This window comes from Equus quagga, chromosome 2, assembly GCF_021613505.1.
Source record: "Equus quagga isolate Etosha38 chromosome 2, UCLA_HA_Equagga_1.0, whole genome shotgun sequence".
NCBI classification, from domain to species: Eukaryota; Metazoa; Chordata; class Mammalia; order Perissodactyla; family Equidae; genus Equus; species Equus quagga.
Genome location: NC_060268.1, coordinates 123,947,983 through 123,969,722, shown reverse-complemented (window position 1 = coordinate 123,969,722; position 21,740 = coordinate 123,947,983). Strand labels below are relative to the sequence as shown.

General features: G+C 39.3%; 1 protein-coding gene across 1 annotated transcript in view; it reads right to left on the bottom strand.

The window, feature by feature from the left end:
- USP54 (ubiquitin specific peptidase 54) overlaps positions 1-21,740 on the bottom strand; it is a 64,308-nt gene that overhangs the window by 18,834 nt on the left and 23,734 nt on the right. The window contains 9 exon segments of the mRNA XM_046652933.1: positions 2,156-2,323; positions 11,520-11,653; positions 12,586-12,817; positions 13,037-13,417; positions 13,592-13,723; positions 16,481-16,651; positions 18,016-18,184; positions 19,997-20,146; positions 21,566-21,712. Coding sequence (XP_046508889.1) covers positions 2,156-2,323; positions 11,520-11,653; positions 12,586-12,817; positions 13,037-13,417; positions 13,592-13,723; positions 16,481-16,651; positions 18,016-18,184; positions 19,997-20,146; positions 21,566-21,712 — 1,684 coding nt within the window.

Sequence of the window (21,740 nt, the reverse complement as noted above, 5' to 3'; positions counted from 1 at the left end):
GACCTCCACTGCTGTGTTAAGGCAAAAGTGGCTTTACTACTCTGTGGAAAGCCATCTGTAACACTTCTTTCCTACATCAATTCACAGTCCACTCTGCACTACCCTCAACTGAAAAATCAGTACACTTGTTGGGCACAGGTGATCTACAGTTCCTAACCTCAATATATCCACCAGGCCAGTTGAACCGTCTTTGTTGTTGGTTTGCACACACATACCTTTCATCAACACTGCTAAGTATTTACTTTTATCATGCCCTTGCTCACCAAATCTACTGCAAAAAAAGTCAACTTCCCATACAGTGAGCATGAGATATTCCTCCTCTGAATATCTGTAAGTGGAGATATTCACACCTCTGAAAGTGAATGTGTGCCAAAGCAGGAGCAGGAGAGTCCAAGTGAAAAAATGAGAAAGTACCATAAGAGCAACTTTTGCAAAAGAATCCTCAAGTTTATGTACCCCCCCCCCCCCCCGCCTTTTACTCACTCCTAACCGTAAATTGGTAGTAAGCTGTAATGTAAGTTGACCTACAGTTGGGCTTAACAGTGAGTTTTCACAAGCTCACAAGAAAAACAAATCAAAATGTCAGAGTCATTTCTCTGACAATGTCTCCATCCTCCACTTACCTCCAGGTAACAGAGCCAAGTAACGGTTCTTCCACATCCCTAACATTCACTCCCTAACTCACCATGGCTTTTGGAGAGCAATGGGAAGGCAGTGGAAGCAGCAAGTTGGTTCTGAAGAACTAGGCATTCAGGTTCTAGCCCACCTCCAGAGATTTGGTCCCCCACTCTCCAGGCCTGAAGTTTTCTCATATTGAAATCAATTTAATCTATCAACTTAATCTATAAACAACCTTTATAATTTGAGGTAGTGGCTAGAGCCATTAAAACAAAGTTCCCTACAGAGATATGGGTGAACTACAATTGATCAATCACTATGCTAGATTTTAATTCTTACCCTCTAGAATTTTAGCACTCTATTCCTTGCTCCTCCAGGAGATGCTGAACCAAAGTATGGAGAATTGACAATGAAATACAGCCAGAAGGATTCCCTTTCAACTTTAATGTACTACCCAACTGACAGAGGGGGAAATAAAGGCGAGGGAGGGAGATGACAAGATCCCTCTTTCAGAAGCAATATAAACTTGAGATACCAATGTGATATAGCTTGAGGACAAAAAGTAAGAAAAGACTATCCAAACATAGGGACAGCGAATGAATTAGGAATTTAAAACTAATTTGGAAACAAATATAACGCCTTGGGAAATATAAGGCAACAATTGCCTTGAATTAAAAGACAATAGGATTAGAAGAGAAAAGTGGCCCCCAAATAGGGCCCCAAATTAACCCAGGAAGCTTCTCTAAGTGTTGATAAAAAGAGGGAATTGATCAGTAGAAAGTCATCACCCAAAATAGTATTGACTCCTATTATTTACACTTCTTTAGCACAATTTGTGATAACTGGGGGTTCTGAATAATAGAGTAATAAATTCATTTTATAGAAAGAAAAATGGAGATACAGTTTTCAGAGCCTATTTAAGGTTAAATACCTCAGCCTTTTGAACTCACATTTTGAAGGCTAGTCTCTTATGATACAAAGTGACGTCCTAAAGCAATTGAAGAAAAAAATGTGACTAATGTGGGGCATCTGAGGAAGCTTAAGTAAAGTCCATGAAAATCGTATGAGATTGGGAAATGAATCATCAGAGGAGCAAAAGGCAATCAGGCTCTGTGTTTCTTAGAACCTGTTTGGCAGATCCACTTTCCTGAAGTTACAGGTGGGAAATCTCAAGGGTATGTTTCTGCCCAGCAAGTAGGATTCCCCTCACTGTCAGAGTGGCTTGTTCACTGCCCTTTCTTCTGTTTCTGAATTGTGACTAGTTTTATTTACACCTTCTATAGATGTTCATGAGAAATATTTTTTGTGAACAATATACTATTTCTAGGCTATAGGCTTTTAATAGATGGGCCCCAAATCAGTGACTGTCTGCAGTCAACAGGCTTGTCACCTTCTACTTTAGCTCTCACTAAAATGGCTGAATTATAATAAAATATAACTTTGCTAAAAAGACGGGGAATTTACAAGCTTTAACACTTTTTTTCTTCCCCCTCTCTCTCTGTCCCCATCACCTACAACCTAATCTCCCAACAATTACCCTGATTCTGCAGTTCATCCAAGTCCATGAAGCGGCTGGGATGAGGGTTAAACCCTTTAGCTGCCTCTAATTCCTTCTCCTGTTTCCTTCGAAGTTCCTGTTCCTGGGCCCTCCTGGCCACCTCTTCCTGCAATTCATCCAGTTCGCTTTTGGAAGATATCTCCCCACCTGGAATAGAAGCAAGGGAGAAGAGAAGTTGCCAGCATTCCACAACCAAGATTAAGCACCTGCTGCATTTATGGCCACTGCACTGCTTTTCCTTTGGAACTCTTGGCTTCAATTTGGAGTTCATATTTTGGATAGCATTTTCCATATCAGATTCAGCATGAGACCTGGACTGTGAATGATAATAATAATAATGAATATTTATTGAACGCTTAATAACATGACAACTAACATTTGTTGAGCATTTACTATGTGACGGGCATAGTTTTAACTCTTTTACATATATTATTTTATTTAATTCTCACAACCTGTGAGGTAGATATTATTACTGCCCACATTTCAGGAATGAGGAAACTGAGTCACAAAGAGGATAAATAACTTGCCCAAGATAACGCAGATGGTAATAGTGGAGCAGAATTAAAGTCAAATAGGTTAAATTCACAACCCATGCTCTTAATCATCAGGGAGCATTCTCTGCCACATGCTGCCACTGACTTACTGGGAAGCTTCAAGCAAGTCAATTTCTCACTCATAATTTCTACCATCTCTTTAATGAGTTTGTAAAATACCTATAGTAGTAAAAACTTAATTTTATCAGTGTTCACAGATGGAACCAAATAGATCTAAAAGGATGTCCATGATATATTAAGCAAAAAATAGTGACAGAATAATATGTATAGTATGACTTCATTTTATTTTTATTTACTTATTTATTTATTTATTTATTTATTTATTTATTTATTTATTTTTCTTGTTCTCCCCAAAGCCCCTCAGTACATAGTTGTATATTCTTCATTGTGGGTCCTTTTAGTTGTGGCATGTGGGATGCTGCCTCAGCATGGTCTGATGAGCAGTGCCATGTCGGCGCCCAGGATTCGAACCAACGAAACACTGGGCCGCCTGCAGCAGAGCACGCAAACTTAACCACTCGGCCACAGGGCCAGCCCCTTCATTTTATTTTTTAAAAAATGGTAGTAATAAACTTATCTATATAATTGTATAAGCATAGAAAAAGATGTAGAAAGATATATACCATAATGGTAACATTGGTTCGTTCAATTTGAAGAGGCAAAGGGCAGGTTACTGAATTGTTGGACTTATTTTACTTCTGTAATTTTTTAAAAGAGTGATCAAAGTCACCACATAAAAATATTTGTTTTGTGCCAGACTAAAATAACTGGATCAAATTGTGGGGCATAGGTAGGGTTCACTTTATAAAGAGGATGTTGGGGTGGTATGATGTGTGAGGAATTTGTTATAACTCCTTGCTAAATATCTTTTACCAGTTGAGGAATCTACCCAGCTGGTCTGGAATTAGGGCTATTAGAGAAATCATCAGATTCTGTTTTTAATGTGTTGAAAAGGTATTAGCTATCTCAAGAAAAGAGAAGGGTGAATAGGCTCATGCATGATCACAGTTTCTCAAAGCAATGTTAGTCAATATGAAATAAATTAAAATGTGGGAAATAAACTAAATGCATAATTTCATTAGGAAGCATGAATTTCTTCCACAAGTTTCTAACTATAACCTACTCCAGCCCAGGATTTCAGAGATAACTGCTTCTACAGGTATTGTTCTGCTCTGCTAGATGTCAACAACCTATAGCATGCAAGCCTAAAAGAGTTCATGATGTTTTACTACTGCTCCATACCTCCCTTCCAGCCACCTCTAAGAACTTTCAATAGTTATCTTGAGAATTTTTGGTCATACCAATAATGTTCCTGGTCTCATCTCTACAGGCCTGCACACAGTATTCTGTCCTCATTCCCTAGTAAGCTGGCCACAGATCTACACCGAGAATCTTATCAAATCAGACCATAGTTAGATTTCTGCCCACACACACTATTCCAATTGATCTAACAGAGCAGAAAAGAAGATGAAACGTATCTTTCAGAGAAGCTTGACCTCTAAGTTAGACAAGTAGCTCCCAGAACTCCTCAGCAGGCTAAACGATATTGTATACTCACCACCTTCCCTCAGTCATTGCAAAAAGTCTCCATGTTGGGCACACTACCTAGCTAGCACCTCAATTTTCAGTTCTAAATAAAAGATTTATTTTGAACCATTTGGACTGCATCTTCACTTAAGTGGAACATGCACTGTAAGTATATATGTGTGTTGTGAGAGGAACGTAAAAGGTAGCTAAACCTTACGACTACCTCAAATATCTACCCTTGGTGTTTCACACCTGAAATTCCAGTATCCCTTTATCTTCAGACTTTGACTTGTTAAAATGCTAGTTCCTCTTAGAGAAAGCATTCTCTAAACTGTTTTCCATCACTCACATTTAGTGTGAAGGAGTCAGATCATTCCTTGAGAGTTTGCTTTGAGAAGGAGGGAGTATGAGACACAAGGCACTCTGAAGAATGGAAAACAAAACAGGGATACTGGACAGGATGTAGAGGCAAGGGTAGGCTTGACCTGCTTATTTCCCAGTTTTGCCCATAGCCTACATACTCCACCTTGTCTCTCAATTCGTAGTACTAAACAATAAGAAATCCATTCCCAGAGCTTCCGGGTTGGTGAACACATGGAGAGATTCAGGGACAGTGGCACACTTGGAAAGGGCATGGAAGCTCTGTGTCCTTTCCTCACACCTTGCCCTATGCATCTCTTCCATCTGGCCGTTCCTGAGTTAATGTCTGATTTATTGAGAAATTAAGCATTGGAGGAGAGTGACGTCAGCATCGTGGCGGAGTGAGCCTCTCCCTTGGCCTCTCCCCTTGAAGATACAACCAAAAGGACATTCATACACCAACAGAGGACATATACATATCACAAAAGACGTGTGAGAGACCCAGGCAGCCATACGCCTCAAGGTGGTCATGGGGCTGGGTCCTCCAGAGGAAGTGGAAACTGATCTGCAGGAGCTCCATGGAGAGAGACAGGCTGTGGCAGCAGGAAGTACACAGGTGAAAAGGGCAGCAGGGAAAGTGTGCAGTCCCAGAATCATCTGAAGCACAGTGCCGAGGGTGTGGCAGCAGTGTAGGGGAAAGTGCACAGAAGAGGGAGGTGCCCCATCCCTGCCCAACACTCCAGCCCCAGGATCACCCACAGCACAGCCCAGAGAGCTTGGTGGCAGCAGCAGGGAAAGTGTGCAGGTGAGGAGAGGCACCCTGTCCCCACCCAGCACCCCAGCTCCACTATCACCTGGTGCACAGAGTAGTGAGCAAGGGAGCAGCAGCTAAGAAAAAGGAAAGTGCACAGTCCTACAATCGCCCAGAGCTCCAAACAGAGAGACAATCAGGGGCTGGGGGAAGCACTGGGGAGTATCCCTCCCCCTGTCCAGTGCTCCAGATCTGCTATTGATCAGTTGCTCAGAGAGAAAAGCAGTCAGTGGCCAGAGCTGAGGAGCCCCTGCTTGTGCCGGACCCAGAATACACAGCACCTGATCCCCACCCAGTGGTGATACGTGGCAGCTATGATCAGATAAGAGCACCATGAGGAAGCAAAAATCCACTCCATCAAGCAGTATGAGTAGATATACTAAATCTCCAGACCAGAAGGAAAGTGACAAGTACCCAGAAACCAACCCTGAAGGCAGAGAAATCCACAACCTAAATGACAAAGAATTCAAAACAGCTATCGTTAAAAAACCTCAATGAGTTACAAGAAAACACAGAAAGACAAATTAACAAATTCAGGAGCTTCTTCACAAAGAAGATTGAAACCGCAAAGAAGAACCAATCAGAATTGTTGGAGATGAAAACCATAATGGATGAAATAAAGAAAAATCTGGATTCCCTAAACAACAGAGCTCACAATATGGAGGAGAGAATCAGCCAGTTAGAGGATAGTGCTATAGAAATGCTTCAGAGGGAGGAGAAGAGAGAACTAAGACTAAAAAGAAATGAGGAAGCTCTCAGAGAAATACCTGACTCAATCAGGAAATGGAACATAAGTATTATAGGTATTCTAGAGGGGGAAGAGAAAGAGAATGGAGCAGAGAGCTTGTTCAAAGAAATAATAGCTGAGAACTTCCCAAACCTGGGGAGGGAGCTGGAAATCCATGTGAAAGAGGCCTCCAGATCTCCTAACATTGTCAATGTAAAAAGACCCACTCCAAGGCCTATAGTAGTGAAGCTGGCAAGAGTCAAGGACAAAGAAAATATACTAAGGGCAGCAAAACAGAAGAAAATAACTTACAAAGGAACCCCTATCAGGCTTTTAGTAGATTTCTCAGCAGAAACCTTACAGACTAGGAGTGGAATGATATCTTCAAAATCCTGAAAGACAAAAACTTTCAGCCAAGAATACTCTATCCAGCAAAAATCTCCTTCCGATATGACAGGGAAATAAAAACTTTCCCAAATAAACAAAAGCTAAGGAAGTTCATTGCCACAAGACCCCCCCCTACAAGAAATCCTCAAGAAGGCCCTCACACATGAAAAAAAAAAAAAAGAAAGAAAGAAAGGGGCTACAAAGCCCTGAGCAAGGAGATGAATGGGTAGGCAATAATCAGAAAGTGACAGCTCTCTATCAGATCAGCTTAGTAAACACTTAATTTTAACATCAAGGATAAAGAAAAAGAAAACACCAAAACAAAAATGATCTCATCATTTTAACCACCAACTCACAACACACAAGATGGAAAAAGGTAGGAGAAAAATAACTCAGAAGGGAAGAGGAAAGGGATGGAATCAGTATAGCCTAAGGAAATAAGAGGCTATCAGAAAAATGGACTATCTCAACTGTGAGATTTTTTATACAAACCTAAGGATAACCACTAAACAAATAATTAGAATAGAGATATTTATGATAAACAAGAAGAAAATGAAGAAAACCAACAGAGAAAACTACCTAATCAAATTGGTAGTCTGAAATACACAGGACAAGAAACAAAGGAAATGCAGAAGAACAAGGAAACATGTGATAAGATGACAACATTAAGCCCTCATATATCAATAATCACTCTAAATGTAAATGGATTGAATTCTTCAATCAAAAGACAGAGTGGCAGGATGGATTAAAGAACAAGATTCAACAATATGCTGCCTCCAGGAAACACATCTCAGCTCTAGAAACAAATACAGGCTCAGAGTGAAGGGATGGAAGACAATACTCCAAGCTAATGGCAATCAAAAGAAAGCAGGTGTTGCCATACTTATATCAGACAAAGTAGACTTCAGGATAAACTGGTAAAGAGAGACACAGAGGGGCAGTATATAATGATAAAACGGACTTTCCACCAAGAAGACATAACACTTATAAACATGACTTCACCCAACACAGGATCACCAAAGTACATAAAGCAACTATTAACAAACCTAAAAGCAGATATCAACGACAACACAGTAATAGTAGGGGACCTCAACACCCCACTTACATCAATGGATAGATCATCCAGACAAAAAGTCAACAGGGAGAAAGTGGACTTAAATGAAAACCTAGACCAGATGAACTTAACAGATGTATAGAGAGCACTCCATCCAAAAACAGCAGAATACACATTCTTCTCAAGTGCACATGGAACATTCTCAAGGACAGCCCATATATTGGGAAACAAGGCAAACCCCAATAAATTTAGGAAGATTGAAATCACATCTACTATCTTTTCTGACCATAATGCGGTGAAATTAGAAACCAACTACAAGAAAAAATCTGGAAAAGGAACAAAAATGTAGAGACTATACAACATGCTACTCAACAACCAATGGGTCGTCAAAGAAATAAAGGGAGAAGCCAAAAAATATTTGGAGACACATGAAAATGAAAACACATCATTCCAATTCTTATGAGATGCAGCAAAAGCAGTCCTAAGAGGGAAATTTATAGCAATACAAGCCCATGTTAACAAACAAGAAAAAGCTCAAATAGTCTTAAACTACACCTAACAGAATTAGAAAAAGAACAAACAAAGCCCAAACTCAGCAGAAGGAGGAAAAATAATAAAAATTAGAGCAAAAATAAATGAAATTGAAACAAAAAAGACTGTAAAAAGGGTCAATGAAACAAGAAGCTGGTTCTTTGAGAGGATATACAAAATTGACAAACCCTTAGCCAGACTGACTAAGAGAAAAAGAGAGAAGGCTCAAATAAATAAAATTAGAAATGAAAGAGGAGAAATTACAACAGATACCAGAGAAGCACAAAAGATTATAAGAGAATATTATGAAAAACCATATTCCAACAAAATGGACAACCTAGAAGAAGTGGGTAAATTCTTAGACTCTTACAATCTCCCAAAACTGAATCAAGAAGAAATAGAGAATCTGAGTAGACCAATCACAAATAAAGAGATTGAAACAGTAGCCAAAAACCTCCCCCAAATTAAAAGTCCAGGATCAGATGGCTTCTCTGGAGAATTCTACCAAACTTCTCAAACTATTCCAAAAAATTGAGGGAGACGGAAATATCCCTAACACATTCTACGAGGCCAACATCACCCTGATCCCAAAGCCAGACAAGGACAACACAAAGAAGGAAAATTACGGGCAAATAACACTGATGAACATAGATGCAAAAATCTTCAACAAAATATTGGCAAACCAAATACAGCAATACATTAAAAAGAGCATACACCATGATCAAGTGGGATTCATACTGGGGACACAGGGATGGTTCAACATCCTCAAATCAATCAATGTGATACACCATATTAACAAAAGGAGGAATAAAAACCACATGATCATCTCCATAGATGCAGAGAAAGCATTTGACAGGGTACAACATCTGTTCATGATAAAAACTTTCAATAAAACAGGTATAGAAGGAAAATACCTCAACATAATAAAGGCCATATATGACAAACCCAAGGCCAACATCATACTCAATGGGGGAAAACTGAAAGCCATCCCAATGCTGAGAAGAGGAACAAGACAAGGGTGCCCACACTCACCACTCTTAATTAACATAGTACTAGAAGTTTTGGCCAGAGTAATCAGGCAGGAAAAAGAAATAAAAGGAATCCAAATAGGCAATGAAGAAGTGAAACTCTTGCTGTTTGCAGACAACATGATTTTATATATAGAAAACCCTAAAGAATCCATTGGAAAACTATTAGAAATAATTAAAAACTACAGCAAAGTTGCAGGATACAAAGTCAATGTACAAAAATCAGTGGCATTTCTATACTCTAATAATGAACTAACAGAACAAGAACTCAAGAATACAACCCTAATTACAATCACAACAAAAAGAATAAAATATCCAGGGATAAATTTAATCAAAGAGGTGAAAGACCTATAGAAAGAAAACTATAAGAAATTACTGAAAGAAATTGAGAATGACATAAAGAAACGGAAAGACATTCCACGTACATGGATTGGAAAAATAAACATACTTAAAATGTGCATACTACCTAAAGCAATCTACAGATTCAATGCAATCCCAATCAGAATTCCAACAATATTCTTCACAGAAATAAAACAAAGAATCTTAAAATTCACATTGGGCAACCAAAGACCCCAAATAGGCAAAGCAATCCTGAGAAACAAGAACAAAGCTGGTGGCATCACAATCCCTGACTTCAAAACATATTAGAAAGCTGTAGTAATTAAAACAGCATGGTACTGGTACAAAACCAGGTATACAGATCAATGAAACAGAATTGAAAGCCCAGAAACAAAACCACACATCTATGGACAGCTAATCTTTGACAAAGGAGCCAAGAACATACAATGGAGAAAGGAAAGCCTCTTCAATAAATGGTGTTGGGAAAACTGGATAGCCACACGCAAAAGAATGAAAGTAAATCATTATCTTCCTCCATACACACAAATAGACTTAAAATGGATCAAACATTTGAAGGTAAGACCTGAAACCATAAAACTTCTGGAAGAAAATATAGGCAGTATACTCTTTGACATCAGTCTTAAAAGGATCTTTACAAATATGATGTCAACTCAGATAAGGGAAACAAAAGAAAAAATAAACAAGTGGGACTTCATCAGACTAAAGAGCTCTGGAAGGCAAAGGAAACCAAGATCAAAATGAAAAAACAACTCACGAACTGGGAGAAAATATTTGCAAGTCATATATCCAATAAGGGGTTAATCTCCATAATATATAAAGAACTCACACAACTGAACTACAAAAAAATAAACAACCCAATCAAAAAGTGGGCAGAGGATATGAACAGACATTTTTCCAAAGAAGATATACAGATGGCCAACAGGCATGTGAAAAGATGCTCAATATCACTAATAATCATGGAGATGCCAATCAAAACTACATTAGATATCATCTTACACCTGTTAGAATGGCTATAATCACCAAGACAAAAAATAATAAATGGTGGAGAGGTTGTGGAGAAAAGGGAACCCCCATGCACTCTGGTCGGAATGCAAACTGGTACAGCCACTTCGGAAAACAGTATGGAGATTTCTCAAAAAATTAAAAATAGAATTACCATATGACCCAGCTATCCCACTACTGGGTATTTATCCAAAGAACTTGAAATCAACAATACAAAGAGACTTATGCACCCCTATGTTCATTGCAGCATTACTCACAACAGCCAAGACATGGAAGCAACCCAAGTAACCAGCGACTGATGATTAGATAAAGAAGATGTGGTGTACATATATACAATGGAATACTACTCAGCCATAAAAGAAAGACATAATTGTCCCACTCACAGTCACATGGATGGACCTTGAGGGCATCATGTTAAGCAAAATAAGCCAGATAGAGAAAGGCAAACACTGTATGATTTCACTCATATGTGGAATATAAGCAAACTTATGGACAAAGAGAACAACTTAGTGATTACCAGGGGGAAGGGGAGGGGAGAGAGTGGGCACAAGGGGTGCAGGGGCACATTTATATGGTGTTTGACAAATCTTAATGTACAACTGAAATTTCACAATGTTAAAAAACTATTTAGACCATAATAAAAAAAAACAAAAAAGAAAGAAATCCATTCCCAAGAAGCTGCCTCTATATCAAGGAAAGCCCTAGGACTTATTCTTCTATGGAATTCAGGTGCTGCTGACACTGTTCACTATATTTCTGTTCCTTCTTGCTCCCACAAGGGCTCTCTCCAAGGTAGAAAAAAACAATCAGGCAAGCTGTGATGGAGAACAAAAAATAAATAAATCCAAAAATGGAGCAGCCCACATGCCTGTACATTTACATTCTGATGGAATATTCAAAGTGCAACTGTCCTCTAATTTCAAATGTGCTCAGCTAAGGCTGTTTCCCAAATAGCATTGGCAGTCAAATTCAATACTCCAAATCCAGGGTCCTTTTGCTTACCTGCAATGGGCTGATTCTTCGTCCAACCACTCCTGGATGCTGTGGAGTCCGCCTCCAGGATGCTACTGCTGTGAGACTTTGGGATGTGATGCCAGGAAGGTGCCAATCCAGCTGATCTCTTAGCACTTGGATCCCTTCAAAAGAGAACCAGAGTCCAGTAAAAGAAACAGAAGGGTGATAAACTAGCAACATTCCTGGGACTAAATTCCCTCAAAAAAACAACAAAACATCAAACTAATATAATTAAAGTATCCACTATACTACCTCTGAAAAATTGAAATATCCATTCAGTCCCTCATCTTATCTCACCTCATTCACATTTTGTGCATCTAGCACAGTTTCTGGCACAAAGTTTACTTAATGAATTAATAAACAAATGCTCTCATATGGATTGCCTTCCTTCCTTACACCTTTGTAGCATCTTCTCATGTATAAAACTGAATAGGGTCCTGTGGCCAGGGAAGAACAATGGGAAAGTATGAGGATGTGGTTGCCACCCTTGAAGGTGTAATCACTCCTTCCAAAGCAGCTGTACAGTTAGGAAACTTGCCTCTGTGGCAACTCAGTAAAAACAATGTATGAAGATATGAAATTTATAGCAAAATGGGCCCTATGGACAGGGTACAATGAGCTTTATTAAACTGTGATCATTATCTTATGGAATTATGAATATCATTGGCTTCATTAAACACAGAATCCCCAGTGACCCTGAAAAAAAAGAACCTATCATAAAATGAAAGGCAAGAATAAATAGCAATTGAGTTTTCTCTCTGATCATAGGACTATATAAGTTTTGCTGCACTGATTCATTCTTTCATTAAAAGTAATTTACTAAACAATTATTTTACATATAATATTTAATTAAAAGTTATCTCCTTTCTCAAATGCCTTTGCTCTTTCTCCCAGCAGAGGGTGCTGTTGCCACAGAAATTTGATAGAGCACAATACTTTGCTTGCCCACACAATGGTAATAAAATCCATCTCTCCACTTGTCTGAGTTGAAAAGCCTCCTGGTGGCTCACATTGCTGCAAGGGACAATGCCGCTATTCAAAGGCCAAACAATACCTGCAGACACTGGAGCTCTCAGGAAGGGCTGCATCCAGGCTGACAGGGCTGCTGCTGTTCCTCTCACTGCTCTCATAGCCTGATTCCATTCGCTGAATTAGGCGAGGGTGCTGCTCTAAAAGGTGAGAGCCTGGCCGTGCTGGGCCCCAGGGCTTGTGCTGGGGGCTTGGTCCACCAGGTTTAACCTCGTAAGCAGGTGGCTTGCTTCGTTCATCTTGTGTAAATTCTTTAGCTATCCCGATCAAAGGACAAGTATGAAAAAGGAGGTAGATTTAGCATCTGCCTCAAATCAAGACATAATTAACCCCTCCCTCCAGCTACTCATTCACTGAACTCATATCCCCAAAAGGGTAAAAAGGCACTTTGCCAGGTCTACCAGAAAACCCAGCTTTTTAAATTACACAAATCAACTTTATTTAAAAGCCCAATTCTTCCCTAATTATCTTCTCACCTGAATCCTCAGAAAAGGGGCTAAGCTGGGTATAGCCACAGTGCTTTCTTTTGTCCTTACTAAAGATACTGTCAATATTTAGAGACTCTCGTTTGGGTCTCCATGTTGAACGATACTTGCTAGAAGAACTGGATTTTGACTCACTGCTGGTACTCTCTACTTCCCAGTCATGAGAGTGTAGAGGCAGGTTCCTAGGAGGTTTTTTGTCAGTCTGGTCTCCTCCCCTCCCCCCATAGGGAGATCCTAGATTGGTATGAGAAGCCAGGGATGGTCTGTTATGGATCATATTGCTGACTGTTTCTTTAAAATCCCTCAGTCTGTTCGTGCTGCTGGATGGTTTAGAGGCATTCCTAGGAGCTTGCTTCTCTTTCAATGTTTCTCCTAAAAACACAAAGAATGAAACAAATATAAATATTTAAAATAATTATGGATACCCAGACCCTAAAGTTGAAGAAACAAGGAAAGCCCTTTGAGCAGAAAGGAGAAACCAGTCTGGTGTGTGACAAAAGTTTGATAGAGTGAATGAAGAAAGAGAAGCAATGCAGAGTGGCTTGCCTTCACTGTGGTACCCTGAGGCCTGTGGCTCATCGCCTTTCTTCCTAACCCTGCCAGAGCTCCTCTTGCGCTCGATCAATGACCCTTTCTTGGATGTGAGTTTCTGATTACATTCAGTATCAGTCAGGTGCCCTGGAAGAACAAGGAAATGGGGTAAGCTGGTATCTGAGACTAATCTCTACCTCTTGGGAACCTTGCCTCCCTTTGGGATTCACGGAGGTACCACAAATTTAGTGTATTCATGTATCAGAAGCTGTAGGGGCCAAGGCTATCTGCTTTAAGTGTAGCAGCAATCTCTCAATAGATAAATGCAGAGAAACTCAAGTATTTATTGGGAACTTTCCAATTTAAAGTGTTTCCTGAGCAATTAGCAGTCTCAATCTGCTCATAATCTTTCCCAGTGACCCAGAAGGAACATCACTTGGTAATCTTAAAAGGCAAAAGTTTTAAAGATTGTATAAAAATGTCACGTACCAATACATTTTCACTCTCATAAATAGAAGACAGAGCTTTACTTTCACTTCTTTAGCAATACATACCAATAAAGCCTAATTTTTATTACATCTGGTATTATCCCAAGTGCCCTAGCCTTTGCCCACAGTTCTAAACCTACCTTAAATATGAATCACTTAAAAAGACATTTGAAATTTGAATAATTTTCATTCCTGGCCCCAACCCATGCTTTCCCAAATTCGGCTCCACCCAGAGATTACACTTCACTGTTCCTCAATACTAATCACTGGGAAATCCAGGAGATCTGGGCTCTTTCATGTAACTTGCCCTGCTTTATGCCCACAGTATGTAAATATATGAGTATGTTTTGATAAAAGCAAAGGTCAGATTTCAAAGGATACAATCATCTAAACTGTAGAAGTCAGAGGCAAATTAAATAAGAAGGCAGGCTTAGAGAAAATCTAGATTCTCAAATGCACTGAGAGCTAAGAGAATTTTGTTTTCATATGTTAGTATGTGAAAATCCTTGTACATATTCAGGTATCAGCAGTGTAGTGATATGGCTACATATTTTCAATCAATTACCCATGCAATCTTTTATTACTTTTATCTGATCCTTTGCTACCTCTGAGCCCATAAGAAAGACAGGAGGAAATCACTTGAAGCAACTAAATCTACAAATGTTAAAGCAATGGGGGTATGCTACCCTACTCTCAGCTGTTCACAAACCCTTAACATAAACCTGACTCTCCCAGAAAATATCCCTTATTTATCCTGTGACTTGGCTTCTCCCTGGTTTGCAGTTTGAGAAATATGGTCAAAAAAAAATCACACTTTGCAGTAGTCATCTATGCAATAGTCACCAAAAGAAATCCAACATGAATCTGACCAAATCTCTCAATCCAACTACCAATTTACAAGAAATACAGAGCACAGAAAAAAAAAAGCTGAAGTGTGCCATAGGAATACAATTACCAAAATGTAGAATCAGGGGAATCTATAAGACAAACTACCTAGTTCTTCAGCAATAAATTGCAAGGAAAAATACAGAGGGAAAAGCTACAGATTAAAAGAAACATAAAAGACTTATCAACTCATTGCAATGTGTAGACCTCATTTGGATTCTGAGTCAAACCATTAAAAACTTATGACACTTGTAAGATAATTGTGTATTTGAATACTCACTGGTTATTTAGTGGTTTTAAGGAATTATTGTTAATATTTTTAAATATGATAATGGTATATTAAAAAATGATTTCTATGGGGCCGGCTCTGTGGCCGAGTGGTTAAGTTCATGCGCTCGCTGCGGCGGCCCAGGGTTCGGATCCTGGGCGCGGACATGGCACCACTCATCAGGCCACGTTGAGGCGGCGTCCCACATCCCACAACTAGAAGGACCTGCAAGTAAGAGATATACAACTGTGTATGGGGGGGTTTGGGGAGATAAAGCAGAAAAAAAAAAAAAGATTGGCAACAGCTGTTAGCCCAGGTGTCAATCCTTAAAAAAAAAAAATGATTTCTTATGTTTTTGAGATACACACTAAAATATTTATGGAAAAAGTGATATAACATCTGAGATTTGTTTCAAAACAATCTAGGAGTGGGGAAGTGGGTTAAGGTACAGATAAAAGTAGTTTGGCCATGAATTATAATTATGAAATTAGGTGATGGGTACCTGGAGGGGCAGTATACTACTCTGTATAATTGTGAATATGTTTGAAACTCTCTATTTAAAAAAAAAGGCCACACACAGAGTATAAACCACCAATCTGAAGCCATGTGCTCACTAATTCCTAAGTCTCTAAGAGTATGGGCACTGTTCTATGCCTTAAGTGACGAACTTTTCATCTCAGCAGTCAGTCACCTGCTGTTCTTCCTCCTATGCCCTATATTGATTTCTTCCATGATACAGGTGCAGTCTTCTATAGATTAACAGAACAATTCAAGAACATTCTCTGCTTGGAACCACAATAGCAAACAGGCTAGCTTTCCTTCTTTTGCTTTTTGTAAGGCGATCAGCAAGTATCCCCTGCCCATAAATATACTCCTTCTCCCAAAGTCCTTCACTTGGTACAAAGCGTGGCGTGAGAATATGATGAGGTGCAAGACCGCAAGGGTTTAATGGAGCACTATGAGAAGGACAGGGATCATGAGCATAGCAGGAGAAAAGTAGATTTCAGAATAAACAATCACATCAATAATCACATCACAATGGTTCTTACTGATATGCTGCTGTTGACAGGAATATGTGGAATGGAACATTATCGTTTATTCAGAATTGCATTGCTTCTTTTCATCCCATTCAATTACCCAAGTTCTGTGCCTTTCCCCCTTTGCATGACAAATATTTCTGACTTGCCCCAGTTTCTTTTTCTTGAGAGACCCTCTATGTAGGAACTGAATCAGGCTAGCTGGGTCCACTGTATAAGTCCCTACCTGTGTCCCGACTGCTCTGAGACGTGGAATCATTCTCCACATTATAGATGACTGTCCCCTGAGAATCAGAAGAGAAGTGACTGACCACAGACTCATGGTGGGAGTTTTTGTAGGGATAGCTCTCCGTTGAGGAATCTGTTCGAGTATCACTTGAGATGGAGGGCTCCCTCCCTGAGGGAAGGAGGAGACATATATGCAAAAGTGAGGTAAGAGAGAAGGACAGTGATAGAGAGGGGGAAAAGAGTTGGATGGTAACAAAGGTCCATAAGGCAAGAACTTCCTAGATGGAAGGGTGAGAAGGATATACTAGAGCCATTCTTCCCAACACCCAGCTTCCAGATAACCCAGACACACAAACAATTCTTCCCAACACCCAGCTTCCAGATAACCCAGACACACAAACAATTCTTCCCATTCCTGCCCCTAGCTTACTGAAGCCCTCACTTTGCCTGCCACTGTGAAAAACTGTGGTGTTTTTAGAAAACCTATGGGGGGGGAAAGCGGAAGAAAGGAAAAAGTTGTGAAAAGTAAGATCTACTTAGATGGAGAGTCCCAGGCCAACCTGGCATACATAACCAGTTGTTCCCCTGTCCCATAATTTTTCTCCTATACTGCCAGAAATGTCACTTTAAAGATTTTAATTGACATTATAAGCATTTTTAATCTCTCTGAGAAATTATGGAGCTGTTATTTATACTTTAGTGTGAATTAGTTCAATCAGACTACTCTCTTCTGAACACCTAGCTGAAATATGCACAACAATGGAAATGAGTGTTTGACTGAAGGGAGAAGCAGGGCAGGTCTGGGTGAGGTACAAGGATGGGAAGAACACCAGGTACCAAGCAGGAGGGAGGCACAAAAGGGAGCGAAAAAGATTTTAAAGACAAGTGTCTTGTCTTCAAAATTATACTCAGGGCCAGTTCTAGCAGAGGAAAAGAACAATTCTTTTTCCTCCTTTTCAGGAATCAAGCCAAAACCTTTAGGGTTATATTTCTAATATATTATGAGCCTCTGTGGGCTAGCAAATTGTTTCTACAGGAAAGCATAACAAGTTCCAAACAATTGAATTAGAAGTGAACAACTGATTCATATTGCTATTGCACTTGGCATTTTAAAACCAAAAAAAATCTCTTATCTCAAACAAAATGGCTAGCTTTGTACTAACATATATCATTTTTCTTGGTCTTAACAACTCACTTAAGTCACTGTTAAGAATCAGTCATCTCTACCAGTATTAGAAGTTAAATACTGAGATTTCCCTCACAAACTTACTATCTCAGTCTAAATCAACATAATTTCCTTCTCACTTTTGAACTGGGGCCAGGTGATTTAGGCAACACATTCTTGAAGGCTGAAGGAAACAAAGCCTGGCACAACTTGGGCTTCAGCATAAGTTGGCACTTCTCTCCTATCTTTAATGGAGCCTCTTTCTCCAAGCTAGGTTATATAGTAGGCTCATGATTAAGTATGAGTCCCAAATGTCCAGTGATCACATTGGAGGGGAGAAGGGGAAGGCAAAGAGCGGGGCTGCTCACCTGAATCTTCACTATCGTAGCACATCCTGCTGTACGACTGGAACTCAACCTGGGGAGGCAGGTCCTGGGTAGACACTGGGGTACCCTGAGGGTCTGCATAAAGCAGTAGCAAAGGCTGATAATGACCCTTGATGCATTTGGTCACCACATCCTTCCATTTGGGTCCAATCTGAATCAGAAAAAAACAGAACAACATGACAATTATACTTCATATCCACAATTCAAAACATACCTCCATGTTCTGTTTTTCTAAAGAAAATAAAAGAGATGAAAAGACAAGAATGGGGTAAAGAGGGGTCAGCCCCATGGTCAGGTGGTTAAGTTCGTACGCTCCACCTCGGCGGCCCGGAGTTTCGCCGCTTCAGATCCCGGTTGCAGACATGGCACCACTCCTCAGGCCATGCTGAGGCAACGTCCCACATAGCACAACCAGAGGCACTCACAACTAGAATATACAACTACGTACTGGGGAGCTTTGGGAGAAGAAAAAAAAAGAACTGGGTAAAGAGACAACGAAAGAGATCTTAGAACTAAACTTAATAAATTTTTTGTTAAATCCTTTTAGAAAGCATTAAAACCCTGTAATTAAAACCCTGTAAAAAGTAATAAAAATTACTTTTATTAAAACCCTGTAAGAGATAGGAATGCTGAATAAAATTACTTTTATTACATCAATTCAATTGTAAAACATAAATAAAAGTTTTCAAAGGTGAATAGGTTATGTGAGGGAGCTTCAGCTGTCTTGGTGATCAATTTCTTTTTACAAACACCAAATTAAGGCCCTTGCTTGAAGTTTGCATTTCTATAATTTGCTCCTAAATATTAAAATCACTTTTATAAAGCTAAAGAGCAGACAGAAACTCTTTCACAGACTGCCTTAGAATCAATGACATTCCTTTTCAGAGTTTACACATGGCAGGACATAAAATGTCAAAATGCTTAGAATTGACAGCTGAACTTCCTGGCCTTAGGTTTGTGTTGGATTCTGTGTTGTCATGGCAGTGGAAAAGAGTGACAGAATAGCCATGGGAACAACAATTCAATCAAATGCCCAAACTCATCCTCTCTTAAGCTTGAACCAGGTCACATTCTTAGTCGGAGTCAGACAATTAGCAAAACACTCATTTCATAATAGATGTTCAGTAAATTTGTAACTGAGTTTTCACTATTTTAACTAAAACATATGCTTTTTACATACAAATCTTATTTAATATCTCATAAGGCAGGTATTATTTTTCAATAAAAAACCTGAAGCTCAAAGAATTTATATAAGTTGCCCAAAATTATAAGAGCAAAAAAAAGAGATGAAGATGAAGAGAGTCAGGGAATTTGACAGAGACTTTCCTATTTGTGGAACACACGGTTTTAAGGCCCATGGATTGGTGTAGCTTATAGTCAGCAGTCTCCTAGCTGCTAACTTTACCACAAGAAGCTTCCTAACTCACGCAGATCACTTAAACTACTTCAGCAAAGACTCTGTGGTTTAGATAATACCAAGTTTCCAGCTTTAAACATCACCATAGCCCTATTTTCTCTATATTATCCCAAAACACGTTAAGCTGTAATAGAGCACCTTAGGGAGCTAACAATCAGAGAATACTTTATAGCCACCCTGAGACAAAGTATTACCCACTGATAATTCCAAGATTTGGAATTCTGAACTTTGTGCTAACCTTATAACCTACTTCAAGGCATTAGACTGTTCTCACTCAAATCAACCAATTAACACATTAAAAAAATACTTCGTCAACTATAAATACAGAACTGTGATGCACTTCAGAGAAAATAATAGAAGATATATTGAGGCTGTCCTCAAGGAACGTGCTGTCTATTGGGGAAGACAAGACTGATACTCTCATAAATTCAACAAATAAGCAGGCAGACATCAAAATTATAAAAATGAAACACTGAAGACAAATAATTATCCTCAGTTTTTTGTTTTAGTCACCGAACGCTTCAACAAGGGCTTGAATATTCCTACCTCCTTGACATGAGCATCATCAAAATACATCCATTTGCGGATCTTTGTTTGGAAAAAGAATGTAGAATAATGTTTGCCATAGTAACAGATCATTCCTACTAAGTACAGTTCAGACTGTTTGGCCCGGTCATCTGTCACTCTGAAAAACAGCTGTTGGGAAAGAAGAGAAAAGGAACAGTCACATACTCAACCCTCTCACATCTTCTCTCAGCAGACTCCATCATTTCTTAATTAAGGTACTGACTTGCTTCTCCACCCTTCAGTCTACAATTTTTTTGCTAGTCCATATTAATCATCAGAAATGAACCTAAAAAGGCAAAATGTAGGGAAAAGCAAGACAGATAGGGCCAGTAAACTGGTAAGGTGGTGATATTTCTTCATACCTTTCAATAATATTTTCTGGCTGGGTCCTATCATAGGAGGAGGCAGGAAAGTTGAAAAAATAAAACAAAACAACTCTCAAGTCTCAAAAGTTATTTATCACCTAGCACCACAAATAGAAATTTCCTGCTGATACCCTAAGTAGTGGGTAAGAAAGCCCTTAGGAGGAGCAATGCTGCCATGCTGATTACCAGCATTTCAATTCCTAGATGTCCAGGACTGTCCTAGGTGCTAAGAGACATACAAAAAGAATTTGAAGAAAAAGATTCTTGCCTTGAGGAACTTATCTGATTGAGAAAACAATCATAAAAATAAAACTAGAACAGTACAGAATATGTAGGCTACAGAAATCTGTAAAAAAGAGATTCTATTGTGCATAGCCTACTCATGTCAGAGATTACTTGGGAAGGAGACCTAAAACAAGATCTCAGATAGTTCATTTATTTTCATTAGTGGCTTAATGACATTAAAAAACAACAGGAGATCTTCTCAGTCACAAAACTATCCCAGAGAATAACCAGTAGAAAGAAAACCACAGAGTTTCTGGTTCTTCTCTTGAACTGAAGGAAACCCTGGCTGTACCTACACCAGGGCACAGACCTGATAAAGTCAAGACCCCATCACATCTGAAGTCTGTTTCCCTATTTCCCTAAACAGATACATGGAAAATCACTAAACCACTAAATTCTCTTCCAAGTGATTTTACTACTTTCTCAACAGACACTGGTTCTTCACTGTGAATTTCGTATTCTAGGGCTAAGGTCACCAACTTTTACCTCCTTCACCTCCCATAGCAGCTGTAGTCAACATTGCTCACTTCTTTGACCTTACTACCTCCCATGGTTGAATACACCTCCCTACTCTAGACTGATATAAACCAGCAATGAGTAGAGCACACAACTCTATAAACTGTTTGATTTTTATCAGTAGCTAAGCTCTGCCCATCATGTTTTTCAAGGCCAAGGTCATCCCTTTTCTTCTAAAGTCTTTTGCCACCACACCCAAAGAAGGTATGTGAGCATATACATGCATGCATCTGTATGTGAACACATATACACTAGTATAATTTGTCCAAAGCTCTATAATGTTTGTCATCTAGGATATACCTTTGTGTTCAGTGTTCACTGCTCTTGAGCAATACTAAGACACAAGAACTCTAAGTCAGAGATAAAGGTAACTAACACTCACATCACCCAGTTTAAGGCAAGTGCCCAGGCTGTGGATGACATCCTCTGCCAAGTCTGAGTGGTCTGAGTCCCACACCAGTCCAATCGTGATAATCTGTGGAGCGTTCATCAACACACGGCGAATCCGAATCCTCTCTCCACAGTTGCTCTGAAATACATATATAAGGGTAGTTTGA